The following is a 13357-nucleotide window of genomic DNA, read 5'->3' as shown; positions in this document are numbered from 1 at the left end:
TTTTCGAACTTTTTCGCTCATGTCAAAGTCATCACAGTAGTGTGATATCATCATGCCAATATTTTTACTACAGAAAACGGTACTAGGGCATGATTGCCACCACTATTTTATTTACTTCCTTTTTTGTATATTTTATTAATAAATAAAAAAATTGTAACATGAATTTGACACAATTGTTTGTACTGTATTTCAAAAACTAATAATATAATATAATTATGTGTTCTGTATTTTTGTTTTTGAGAATACAATGATAGTATGCAGCCGTTTTCCCCATCGAGTTAGTAAACAGTTGTAAAGGTTTACAGACTAGGTTTAGGAAATTGGGAAAATGTATTATTCACGTGACTGATGAGATGGAAAGTAGGGAACAACGGTCTTGCATCTGGAATGGGAATATGGGAAAGTGTGTTTATACACACATGGCAGCCCTCTGTATCAAATATATACGCAGTTTGCTTATGTTTGAGATTGGGTGAGAATAAAATTCGGCCTTGAGTAAAAATAGTCTCTAAGTCAATATTATACGTTGCTTTTTTATTAGATTATATTATTATACACCCAGACCCAAACTCCCTCTTAACACCACAAGCCCATGTGTGCAAGTAGTGTTCTAGAAGTTTCTGCTCAATCCAAAATTGTTTTAAAAAAATAAATCTTGGGCGTTTAAGACCTGTTTTTATGCGGCCCAGGTTTTAACTATTTTTTATGAGCTGCATAAGATAAGACGCCTCCGGTGCATATAACATATATCCATAATATATTTATATATAATAATGTTTTTAATTACTTAAAGATTAATTTTAATTTTGCAACAAATATGATTTTGACCATATTCTTTTAAAGGGGAGATATGCTATGAAATGAAACCAATTAAATCGTTTCATACAATATTTTTATTTGGTATTCGACCATGACCACGCCACATACTACAATATCATCTGTGTACATTCACTATTACTTTATTTTCTTTCATTGCATTTTAGAGGTACTTCCACAAATAGATTCGACAATCGCATAAAATTCATTTACAATCCATTCTCTTTTTATTTTTAGACACGTTACCACAATTGTAAAACAAATAATAAGTATTCTATACTTTATTCTTAAATCGTTTAAAAATACTTTGAATTAATTTATATATTTCAAATAAAACGAATTTAAAAAAACAACACTACGTTAAAGACAAGAGTTTCGTTCAGTGATACCATGTCTAAAAATTAAATTTAATTTCTACATTCACGTGACACATCGATATATTCCACAAATCCATTTACAACCTCAAAATATTTTTTTTTACGTAAACAACATGACTACATCTATTTATAAATCTTTGGCAGCTCTATGGAAAATATACCTCTAATTTACTTTAATGAAAATGCAACTTTGAATATATTTATTATAACAATCACAACAGTTTTTTGACGGTACTATCTTATATATTCGCCCTTATCATAGTAACATTAGGTTGATTCGATTTTATTATTACGTACGCGTAAATTAAGATCACTTATTTGATTTCATTAAAAATATGAATATTTACAACATTACTCTTCGGGGGTTTACTCCTTCATGCTTATAATAATTATACGTAGAAAGAGAAGAATAAAAATTTGTTTTACATAACTAATATTTTCTTTAAGATTAAGCAATTGTTAAGGCTATTTTTTTGTACTGGTACGTCTTAATTCCATCGCAATAATCCAGTGCCCTAATATATTTTTGAAAAAATAAAATTATAAGGATTTAAAAAAATATTTTCTTAGAATTAATTCAAAACAAAATAAATCCTGTTTTATTAAATTATTATTTATAAATGTATAAAATCAATAAATAATGATAGCTTGTAGATTCTGCAGGCATCTCATCTCTGTCTCCAACCTCCCGAACTACGTATTGTTTATAAATATAAAACTATTTATTAATTATTAATAACTATTATTGGTGTTCTTTTTTGCCCTAATAAAATCTCTACGTTTAAAACTTTGAAATTATTGAGGACATTGTACTAATTCTCAAAAGTATTTTTTAATATCACAAATCTCTGTATATCTAGTTTCTATACTAATCAGTAAAATAATATCGTAAATGCGATGGATGTTGAATACGTTTTATAATGTATTATATGTCTGAATAAGTGGTTTTACGTAAGTAGATTAGTAATATTAAAAGCCTTATAATAATAATATGATTATAGTTATTTTCTCATTAGGAATGACGTTTAACGTTATTAGACGATCTACGAGAAATTTAAAAAATATTCTTAACTTTATAAACAGTGAACGTGTATGTGCGATTATTGCCTTTGGGATTCATCGATTTGTGAATATCGATTTATTTTAACTACTATGTAAAAGAGGCACGACGGCTGCTACTGCGTATTTGACAAAGTTATCGTTATAGTGGATTATAATATTAGTTCGATAATATTAAAAAAAATGCAGACCTACTAATTCTATTCGATGCTATTCGACTCACATTAAATTGAACGATTTTATAAAGCTCGCCGAATTACGTTGAAGTAATAACGCGGTAAGTTCACTAGGCATTATGTATAGTGACCTTTGTTTAATAATTTGGTGTCAATTTCATTTGTATATTTTTTATTAAACAACAAGATTTGAACCGATTGATTTTTTGAAATTATATAATGTGAAGTCACTCCTAATATTCAACGTTTTTATTGATCAATTTTGTTTTGAATTTTTTACGATTACTTTGAACAAAACTATTTGATAGTAAATTGCTATTGAATCCGCCTACATTAATTTTGTTCAAAATATTTCTCTTCAATTGTTTTTTGTGTTTTTTTTTCTCAGTTAAAAAAGGAAAATATACATATAGTAACTAACAATGGTAGCATAAGATTTTTTTTAACAGATAAATATATATTAACTTTTATGATTACTAACAGATTTAATATAATCTGTTAATAATGCGTAACAGTTTAATTAATAATAAATATAATATGCATCAAAATTGTCACACAAATGTCAAACTATTTTTTTTTAAATATAACTATTAGTTTATAATGAACATGATTTAAACATAGATTCTAATGTTAAATAGCACATTTCATTATAAATCTAGGTTAATGATAAATTAAAATTACACAAAAAAAAAACAAAAATTAATAATATTTCATTCGATACATTTGTTGAAAAATATAAATATAATAGAATTATACACTTAAATATTTAATATTTTTAAGCGCTAATAATAATTATAATAAAAAATAAAATCGTTTTAAAAGCCGCTTGCGAAAATGATTTACAAATATTTTTATAATACTTATTTATGTTCGTGAGCGGTATATTATAATATTTCGAGTCTAACGTTACGTGGCCACTAGTTCGATTCACAACTCTTATATAAAGCTTTATCAAGCTCTTTTAAAAAATCGAAATATTGTTAAATCGTAACTACAGTAAGCCTTATTTAATTATTTTCATATAAATCGAAATGTAATTATTATTAACAACAAAATAATAAAAATTAGATTATCTTATCAATAATATAAAATTAGATTGTTATTAACATTATATAACAATGACACTTAGACCATAGACACAGCAGTGACTACAAAGTAATACAGGTATAGAAACAGAAAGTGTTATATAGACCATAGATAGCGGATATCGAGCACAAACTACAAATACATAACACGTCAATATCATTAAATCTAATTAAACATGAACTGATGCTAGCGATTTACTCTAACTCATTATCCGATTAAGAGGTAGGGTTAGCGCAGATACTTTGATCGAATTCATATATCAATAATAAAATAAACTTTATAACAAAGTAGGTAACACAATCAATTATCGAATCGATATTTATCGATGACCGAATCGATTTTTATCGATAACATCGAAACTCGTTTAGTTTTACCTCTACTATTATACTAGTTATATTGATATTTGTCATCGTTCGTATTATTTAAAAAATAATAATGAATGTCGAAAAATATAATCCCGTTTTGTTGTATAGCTAAATTATGTACTTAAACTGGTGCAATTCATTCTAATAGGCACGTTCGTCGGTATATGTCTAATATTTATATTTATTATCGAGTGATTTATTCTTAAATACTAAATAACGATTCGTCATTTCTGACAAACAGAAATGATATTATCTACAACGTTTGATATGTTTTTTATTGCCGTGACGATTTATCATTTGTTTCAAATTGCTGTTGCAAATGGCTGTCATGCCTAGCGATGTTTTCGTAGCAGAGCTTTGCAGCCGCAGACACAGAGTAGCATGCAAGTTATGAGTGCAATGTCGTGTCCATATACACATGTCACATACCTTGATTCGATTCTTGCAAATGTCTAATGTCAAATCCATTTCAATTCACATTTATAAATCAGATAGAGAAGCATTAAAGTGTTGCAAGTTACAAGCTTCAGTAGCTAGACACACAACAGAAGTGAAGTATTTTTGCGTCTGAAATGTTGCATGTAGTAACGTTGTACTCCAATTTGACCTTGAAATTTGACTACGAAAGCGCTCGAACGCGCTTCCTTTTGGGGCTTGAACGCAGGAGCGTTTCGTGTTGAAACGTTGTCAAATTTGGTCGTCATTGACTCTCACCGCACCAAAAGAAGTCTCACTTGAACAATAATTCCGTTTGACATTCGACATTTAACAATATTTTCTTTTTAGTCATCGTTTGCGCTTTGATTCCATCGGGTCTATATAACACTGAGCGTTTCATGGGCAAATTGGGAGCACAGTCAGCCACCAGAGTCAAATTCCCCCATCTTAATACTAAACATCCTCCCGTCGGAAAGATGAAGTACGACATCAAATACGATTATAACGTACACACATGCAACACACATCTACACATTTTTTTTTTTTTATTTCACAATCATGCAATGACTGACCATCGCGCCACTGGCAATTCGAGCATTTCGATATCGTGTCTAAAATATAGGTAATCGTTACAACATTGATTAGTATGCGAAAACATCAAATGAAGATTTATAATGTATATATCTAATGTGTATGAAAGTATAAAGTTGGTGACGTAACATGTATAGTATATCTAAACACATAAATGCCAAACGAAATCAAGGAAGCCGCGTGCATTATAGCAAAAATAAAGTGCGTCAGGAACACGGAAAGTGCAGGGTGCATAAAAGATCTTATAGATAAATTATCATAGTATGGATATAGTATATGTACATATATACATGTACTTACGTGTTAACATTGGAAATAATGTATAAGCTATAAAAGGGATAACATAAAAATAGGCTCGACTGTGTGATGTTTACGTATTTATGTAAAAGGTGTAACATTATTAATGTGTTAACAAATCTTCGTATCTATTATTGTACGATTTCACTCTTTCTTTACGTTTATTACAATATAACGAGAATAAATAGAACGTGAGTATCAGTTACTAGCGATTGTATTTATTTATTCTTAATCATCTAGAATAGTGAAAATGTATGACGCGTGTAACAAATTATTATCTTATATAACTATTACATGGCAATATAATTATTACGTTAGAACCACAGCCAAATGCGTCGCTTTCGCACGATTGCGTTCATTGTTATACATAACCTTACTTTAAATATTTCGCTTTTTGTGTGTCGCAAGTGGTCTACTTAACTTATCACTATATCGTACTGTTCATCTTAAATTTAAATTAGTTGCAATACATTAAATAATCGCAAAAGTTTGCGGTTTATTCAACACATTAACAACCTTATAGGTCGGTTTCGGCGCCACTCGAAAAGAAATACATCAAAAATAACACACAGAGTGTTCTTATTTCCATATCAACAAAAAGATATGGTTTTAAATATCTTTTCAGCGTATCTTTTATCACGTTTTTTTTGTGAAACAATAAATATAAACTCGATATATGTGGCGCCTAGGACAAACATTGGAAGTGGCAGATACTTACGTTTTTACGTTTTGCTGGCAGAAAAAATAATATATTATAATTTAATTTTATCAATAAGTATACGTACCTATAATACGTAGACATTTCATTTTTGTTTGCAGCTTTGCTTCTTAGAATTTCAAAAGTATTTGAAATTGAGTAATATGTATCTGCTTATAAAATAAATAAAGGGCAAGTGTCCTAAGTAAGTAAGAACATGATAAAAACATAGAAAAGCATCTATCAGTCCAGTGCTTGTCCAGCCGACAGAGGCGACGAGTTTGTTTTAAGACGTTGTTCTTAAAACAAGAGGAAGCTGACCCTGGTCCGGCGCGCATCGCCCTTGCCGCGCCGGCCCATGCCGTACTGTCACATGGCCGTGTCGGAGGAGCTCCCTCCCGGCTTGGCGTCGCCGCCGCCGCCGCCCGCCGCCTCCTCGTCCCGGGAACTTCCCCGGCCGGCGCCGGCAGCCGAGAGGCCCGTGAAGTCCAGTTTGTACTGCATACAAATTTATATTTGAGCACGTCGTCGTTATTCGTTTAAGTCAGAGGCTTTACGGCTCGATAATAAAACGCTCGAATGCCCATGAAAAAGAATTTTCTAATATGTTCTTCACCATTTTTCTACTTAATTTAAATAGTGCCAGGAGATGCATACATGTTTATATTGTTAGTCTGTTAGGTCGATGGGAGATCTTACGTAGTTTACTTAATAATAAAGTATAATTTAGTTAAAATCCTTTTTAGTTATTGTTTGCGTTTTATTAAAGATACCGGAGCCGAAACCGATGCCTACGACACCGCTACGGCACCCATTGAAATGACAATAAACACCATGCACGCGTATATTTCTTTTTATTAACAACTATGTTTTATAACCAATAAGTCTGAAACACATTTTTCAATGGCAGCGCCCGTTTAAGAGCTGGTATTACTAGCAGTTAACTTCATAAAATATATAGCGTATGACTTAAAGTTATAAAATGTCTTATCGGCACTTTATAAACTTTAAGCTTAATGATTAGACACACAGATTCTAAGCTAATATAGTAAGTTATTATTTGCAACATCACATAAACAACATCCAGTATTAACTATCATATACACCATCAAACACTTCTACACTAAACTCCAATAAATACCACGACTTTAATATACCTATTCATGTTAAAGTAAGTTGATTAAAAACTTTGTTAAACGCCAAAGCCAACAACTTCAATCCACACAAATACATACATTATCCATTTAAAACACTATTTTCACTCTTAAATGTGGATGTTTTTCGCAAATTTGGCTTCCAATGCATAGGAACTCTCTCGGGCATACAGAGGGAGTACTGAAATTACCAAAATAAAAATAAACATAAAAGGGACCAGAAATAAAAAGCAAAGCTCAATAATGTAGTAGCAGTCTGTAAAACGTGTCTCGTCATCGTGGATAAAAACCCTTCCTTTGGATATTATTCAATCATTGTGAGAATCAAATTAATTTTGAAAATCGTTCTAGCTCTCTAGCGTACTTTTGTTCATGATTATAACCAGAAAAATTACAAAGAAACATTTTCTAAAAACAATATTTTTTACTATACGAAATTCTCAAGAATAATTACACAATGCATGCTTAAGTGACTACATACACAGGTACACACAGAGTTACATGAATATTGGTGTTTTTGATAGTGCAAGACTGAGACAGACCGAATCGCCCCCTGTATTTGTTGAGGTTTTGTTTATCGCTTTGTCCAACGGTATAAGACCCTGAGTGTTGGGAACCACCCAGAGTAAGGCGATAGGAAAACAGAAACAAAAAATCAATATAACATACAATTAAATAAAATGGGATTTTGATAAATTTCAAGAGTTCTATTACTATACCAATCTAAGTAAACTAATTGCTAAGAAGATTTATTCTTGTTTATAATGTGACTATAATAAGTTCATCAATGAGCAACATTTGATATGGATTGTTATTTATTTACGACAAGAATAAATCTGTGGTCGGTTAATACACTTTTGACCCCCGCAAGTCTAACAGTCATGAACGAAATATAATCTTTAAAGTACTTAACGGGTGCAACACTCTGGTGCCTTTTAATCACTCCCACACTCTTCTCCCACGGCAAAGGTACCTAAGGAACATTACGTTCCGATGCACTAAAATCTTTAAATTTCCTATAAAATTGTCTATACTTATAACATGTGCCATGTGTTGCTCGAAAAGTTTGATTTTATTCACACAGTAACAAAGGGTATTATAGATCACCTTATTCGCACAGTCGAAGCACGTAGTGACGACTTTGCTTATAACATTCATGAGGTGTTTGGTCTCTTGGATGACGTTGTCGACTTTGCTAAACGTCGCGGCTCTGCCTACAGTCGGCTCCTTCACCGTGAACTGAAGTTGCTGTACGTACGTCGGGACTTTATCTAAATGTTCTAGCAGCTCTTTTTTTATTGTCCCGGCGGGTACCTTCGTAACAGAAATCAAGTAAGAATTAGAAGTATAACTATTATTAATAATTCGCAAGATTAAATTACCTGATACGAAAATTGACGAATGATTTTGTACAATCTATTAGCTTCTTCCGCAAAGTATTCGGCTTGTGTGAAGAGGTCTTGTGTAGTGTTGAGGCGACCTTCACCTTTAGTGAACTGGTACATAGCGAAGGCCATGGAAGACATATTCTTTGCCCTAAATAAAAACAATACCTTCGATAGAATAATAACGATGTATAAAAAGTATAGTTATATAACGGTACGGAAGTGGATACAGTACAAAATGATACTATAAATTTAAAAAATAGTTATTGAAAAATATTTAATTAACCTCTTCACAATGTCGTTGTTTTCGTCAGCACCTTGCCATTTCTCTGTCTCGGCGTCCATTTCAGACGACATCATTTTCATTTCTAAGCCCGATTTGGCAATCTTCGCTTGTTCGTCGGAATCTAATCGCACGGCTTTTAAAGGCTTACTTGTCGTTCCATGTTTCTGTGTAAATATATTAGTAAAATACTATCTGTTTTCTTTTATTACATGTTTTAAAACGGTTTATAAAATCGATTCGAATTTCGTTGAATAGTACCAGATTTAAATAGATACTTACTCCAGGCCTCGGCAGGCTACTATACTGTTGTTTGTCGGGCCTTTCGTCTGTCAAGTCGAGCAGCTCCTTGGCGAGGCGTGCTGCGTCAGCGAGCAGCCACGCCCACATGTCTACAAACACATCAAGATTCTCGCGCGCCGCCGCACTGCTCGGGTGCGCCGCCAACGTCCGCGCCGCCGTCACTACTTGTGGCCCATATATCCGCAAATTTATTTCAGCAAACTTTGCGCTCACTTGTAACGTTTCCGACATCGCTATATGTCTGAGTAATTTGCAAACCTGTTGATGATTTCACTTTTAATACGACTATATAATCGAAGGCACTCCTAATAAAAGGTAACCTGCCTCAATTATGTGATCTAATTGCTCGTGCAACTGGCTCGCTATATTGTGCAGTCTCTCTGATTCTCTCTCACCACAGGAACTAGCTGAAATTCAACAGATGCACACATTTTTTATTTATGAAAAAAAACTTTTGAAAATTCCATAACATAAAGGCATTATTAAGCCTGAGGGTGAAATGTAGCGATTCCAAGGGTTACCTATATGTGCAAGGTCGGAGGCAAGCTTCCTCGCGTCGTCTGCGAGTGATGACAAGTCTCGGGCCTGTTCCCTTGCAGCAGACACCAAGGCACGCTCGAGTTCGGAAGCTGCGCTCGTTGCTCCCGTACACGCGCTCTCAAGAGCAGCTCCACTGCCACCTTGTTCTTCCTAATATTTTTAAAATGACTTAAAGCGGGATCTGTTGTAAATATATCGACAGTAAATATCAGTAGCAAAATAATAAAGCAAGTATAAGCACGTAATTTTTGTAGATGCCTTCTTTGTCTAGTGGCTAGATAATAAAACTTCAGATCTTGGGTTCCAGATCCAGGTATCATTAAAAAAAAAATATTTTTGGGTCGACAAAGTCTCAGTAGTCTAAAGTTACCTTGAAAAGCATATAAAGCTGTTGATGCTGCAATTGATCTCTTTCTAGTCGGGTGGACTTTGCGGTCCCATCGGATTACGAGAGTTAGGGACACAAGTGTATAAATTAAGAGGAAATAATCATCGCCATCTTATATTAAGCTAAAAAACGAAATATCCTCACTAATGACACAGCGACAGCAACAAGTCTCTCGAGCTCATAGGCTATTCTTTCGGCGAGTGCGAGTATCCTTTGCCTGTGCTCGTGTGAGGTGTATGCAGAGTCAGTGAAGTCGTGTGTCCGTTCGACGAGGGCTCTAAGTGTAGCTGCGAGCGCTCTCCTCCGTCCAGCGTCGGCGCCCCCCCGGGCTCTTGCTGTCCGAACTTGCGTTGATAGACCACGTAGCGCGCCTAACGCCGTGCCCGCCTCCCATTGTGCAGCCTGGCGATCGGTTCAAACATTTCTAATGCAACCATTATAATTTACCTTCTTGATAATTTCGTAAGGTCTTAAAATAAATATATAATATAGCATTGATTTAATAAAATACATGTGTTATTCTGAATGATCATACAAACCCTCAGTATTTACGTGTACCAGCCCTACAGAAAACGAGTTACACTTTTGTATATTGGTTTGTGAGTGATATATATAAATAGTGATGTGTAGATGTTTAAATATAAAAGAGTTTTTAACGCTAATTATAAATAACGTGTTAAATAGCTGCTGAATAAGCTTTTTACATACTCTGTCGTTACTCGACATTAGTTTATTTTTAACGCAAAACTAATTTTAAGCAAATCTACATCATCCTAGGCGATTTTAGCGTGATTCTTAGCGTAATTGTTGCATTATGTATAAATTATTATAATATTAATTCGTTGATGTTATGTAATGTTAAATTTTGTAAGCTTTATAATTATAAGTGCTGGAATTGTTATAGTTATCCTTTCTCATACTGATTAAAAATTATTTCATTTTGACATATCATTGAATAGAACTTACGAAACATTTATTTGGAGCATGAGAAAGAATATTGAAATCAAAACTAAAATGCATAAGAAGTTCTTTAAAGAAGCGTTACTCAAGAGCTATTAAATGCATTTCATTTACGTATGTAAGTATATGCTTTAAAAGGAAAAGGCACTCTTCTACCTACATTTAAATTATGTACCTGCTCGTGACTATCCGAAAAAGGTTGCAACTACAAGAGAAATAAAAATCGTGTTTAAATTAAGAAAGTTTAAATAGAGAAGGGATGAGAGAAAAAACAAAGTTAAGGATTAGAGGAGAGGTCGTTACAAGAATTGAGAAATCTTTTATCGGCATACTTACGTTAAAAAATCCCTTCTTTCCTTATACATTGTTCGTAGAGTCGTTTATAAAAGAAATTGAAAATTTATACAAAGGTAAGATAAGCAAGAAGGTTTTATACCCATTTTCTTTTATATTTCTTATTAATTAGGAGCGTTATTTTAATTAAAAATAGTCTTATATTAAATAATAAGTTTTAAGAATAGTTAAATTGAAATAATAATGATAAGCATCGGTCTAAGATCACAGTGGGCTTGTCTCGGGTTGCCCATCGAGATAGTAGAGAGATTTTAATCATATCTCAGGAGCAGGAAATTATATCGACCTAATAGTTTTATAAGTTAAGATATAAATATTTTTAAGTTAGGTTAAAAATTGTATCACTGCGTTAAAAGAGCTGTCCGGAGATGGAACAGTACTAAGTACTAAACTATACTGAATAATTAAAATATATACAAAAAAATAACATTTTTGTAATTATCAAATAATTAGTTGTATCTTGTATCATTAAAACCATAGGAATTATTATAAAATACGTATACAATTAAATTTAACATAATTATACAGAAGTATTTAAAGCTCTTCATCGAACGGTAATCTTACTTAAGTGAAATAACATACATATATTATATAATTTTCTGATATAAAAGCTATGGTAAATTGCTATACATAACATGAATTAACTAATTTTTCAAGATAAAATACACGAGCGCATTGTCCAATTACAGTAGGTATGTGATTTTTGATTTTCACGGTTAATCTATTATTCAGGCCCAAAATTATAATTTTCCCGCATAAAGTAGGTATGCACAGGTGACGCACCGGTCTATGTATCTACGGGGAAGATCAAGGGATATCTACCGTAACCACTCTACGGACTAACCCAGTAAGCCACAGATTTTACAATAGGATTGTAAACCGTGCGGAATATTTTCACATTGCAGAATTAAGTACTCAGTGTGATATTTAGTAGATGTACAATCCCATAAATAAAAACACTAATTTAATTTTAAGCATAAGATAGAGACGTATGTATTTCAATATCTATCCGTCTCACTCTCACGGTCGTCTCACAATGTTTATTTTTTACTGTACGACAGAGAAAACAGATTTAAATATTAACGCAGTCTCAAGCTCGATGCGACCGCGGGCTTCCTACGTTAACACCATATCGGAGTTTCCGGCGATACTCACGGAAGTTCATTGATGTAGCAGAGTAATATAGAATGTATCTTATAAATGTTTTATGAATTTAAAATAAAAATTGAATATCGGCTACAGAAACATAATACCTTTTTGATTTTATTATTTTATACTGAAACTAAATCATACAAACGTAACAAGTCACTTAATAAGGTTTTGTATTTATATAAAATAAAAGGGTTGAAATTTTCTAGAATCTTCTTCCGTCTTAACCGCAAAATTGCAGGTGCAAATTTAAATGCTCAGAGGTGAAGGAACACATCGTGAAGAAATAAATAAATATGAGACAACATCACATACATTACTCTGATCCCAATGTAAGTAGTTCAAACATTTGTGTTATGGAAAATCAGAAGTAACGACGGTACCACAAACACCCACACACAAGACAACATAGAAAACTAATGATAATCTACATTGATTCGGCCGGGAATCGAACCCGGGACCTCGGAGTGGCATAGCCATGAAAACCGGTGTACATACCGCTCGACCACGGAGGTCGTCAAATTTCTCGAATATATATCTACCAGATATATATTATCCAATCCCGTATTGGGTCAGCGCGTTGTAATTCTTCTCCTTATTTTTTTTATATACATTTAATCTGATACGAATAACTTACACTTGTCACGTCAATAGCATAAATTTATCGGTAAGTGGTATTGCGAAGCCTTAAATGTTCTACGAAATGCGCTTCCTTTTTCTAATATTAGTTTTACATAAAAACTTTTTGGTTTATTTATATTATATTTTTTCAGTGAGACTAGAAAATTAATGTTATTAGTATAGATTATGTGTAACTATGTTTGTGTTTCTATGCGTTATACTTTTAACATAATATGACGGTGTAATTAAGTTAGCGTGTACGTAATCTTAGCGTAATCATTAAGCCAATGAACCTTGTTGGGAAATATTTAAAGCTAT

The 13357-nt window shown here is 32.7% G+C and overlaps 1 protein-coding gene across 3 annotated transcripts in view; it reads right to left on the bottom strand.

The window, feature by feature from the left end:
* Positions 1-874: 874 nt before the first annotated feature.
* LOC124532562 (alpha-catulin) overlaps positions 875-13357 on the bottom strand; it is a 101920-nt gene continuing 89437 nt past the window's right edge. For 2 of the 3 annotated variants that reach the window (XM_047107521.1, XM_047107529.1), the window contains exons 6-14: positions 10100-10357; positions 9549-9717; positions 9352-9434; positions 9007-9285; positions 8728-8891; positions 8439-8592; positions 8164-8370; positions 7599-7658; positions 875-6400 (exon numbers count right to left, since the gene is read on the bottom strand). In XM_047107521.1, coding sequence (XP_046963477.1) covers positions 6272-6400; positions 7599-7658; positions 8164-8370; positions 8439-8592; positions 8728-8891; positions 9007-9285; positions 9352-9434; positions 9549-9717; positions 10100-10357 — 1503 coding nt within the window. In that variant the 3' untranslated portion in view covers positions 875-6271. The remainder of the gene's footprint in view (positions 6401-7598; positions 7659-8163; positions 8371-8438; positions 8593-8727; positions 8892-9006; positions 9286-9351; positions 9435-9548; positions 9718-10099; positions 10358-13357) is intronic. The other variant, XM_047107537.1, reaches the window with a different exon arrangement.

Source organism: Vanessa cardui, chromosome 1 (genome assembly GCF_905220365.1).
Source record: "Vanessa cardui chromosome 1, ilVanCard2.1, whole genome shotgun sequence".
NCBI lineage: Eukaryota > Metazoa > Arthropoda > Insecta > Lepidoptera > Nymphalidae > Vanessa > Vanessa cardui.
Note: the sequence above shows the minus strand (reverse complement) of the source record. Positions and strands in the feature narration are given on the sequence as shown.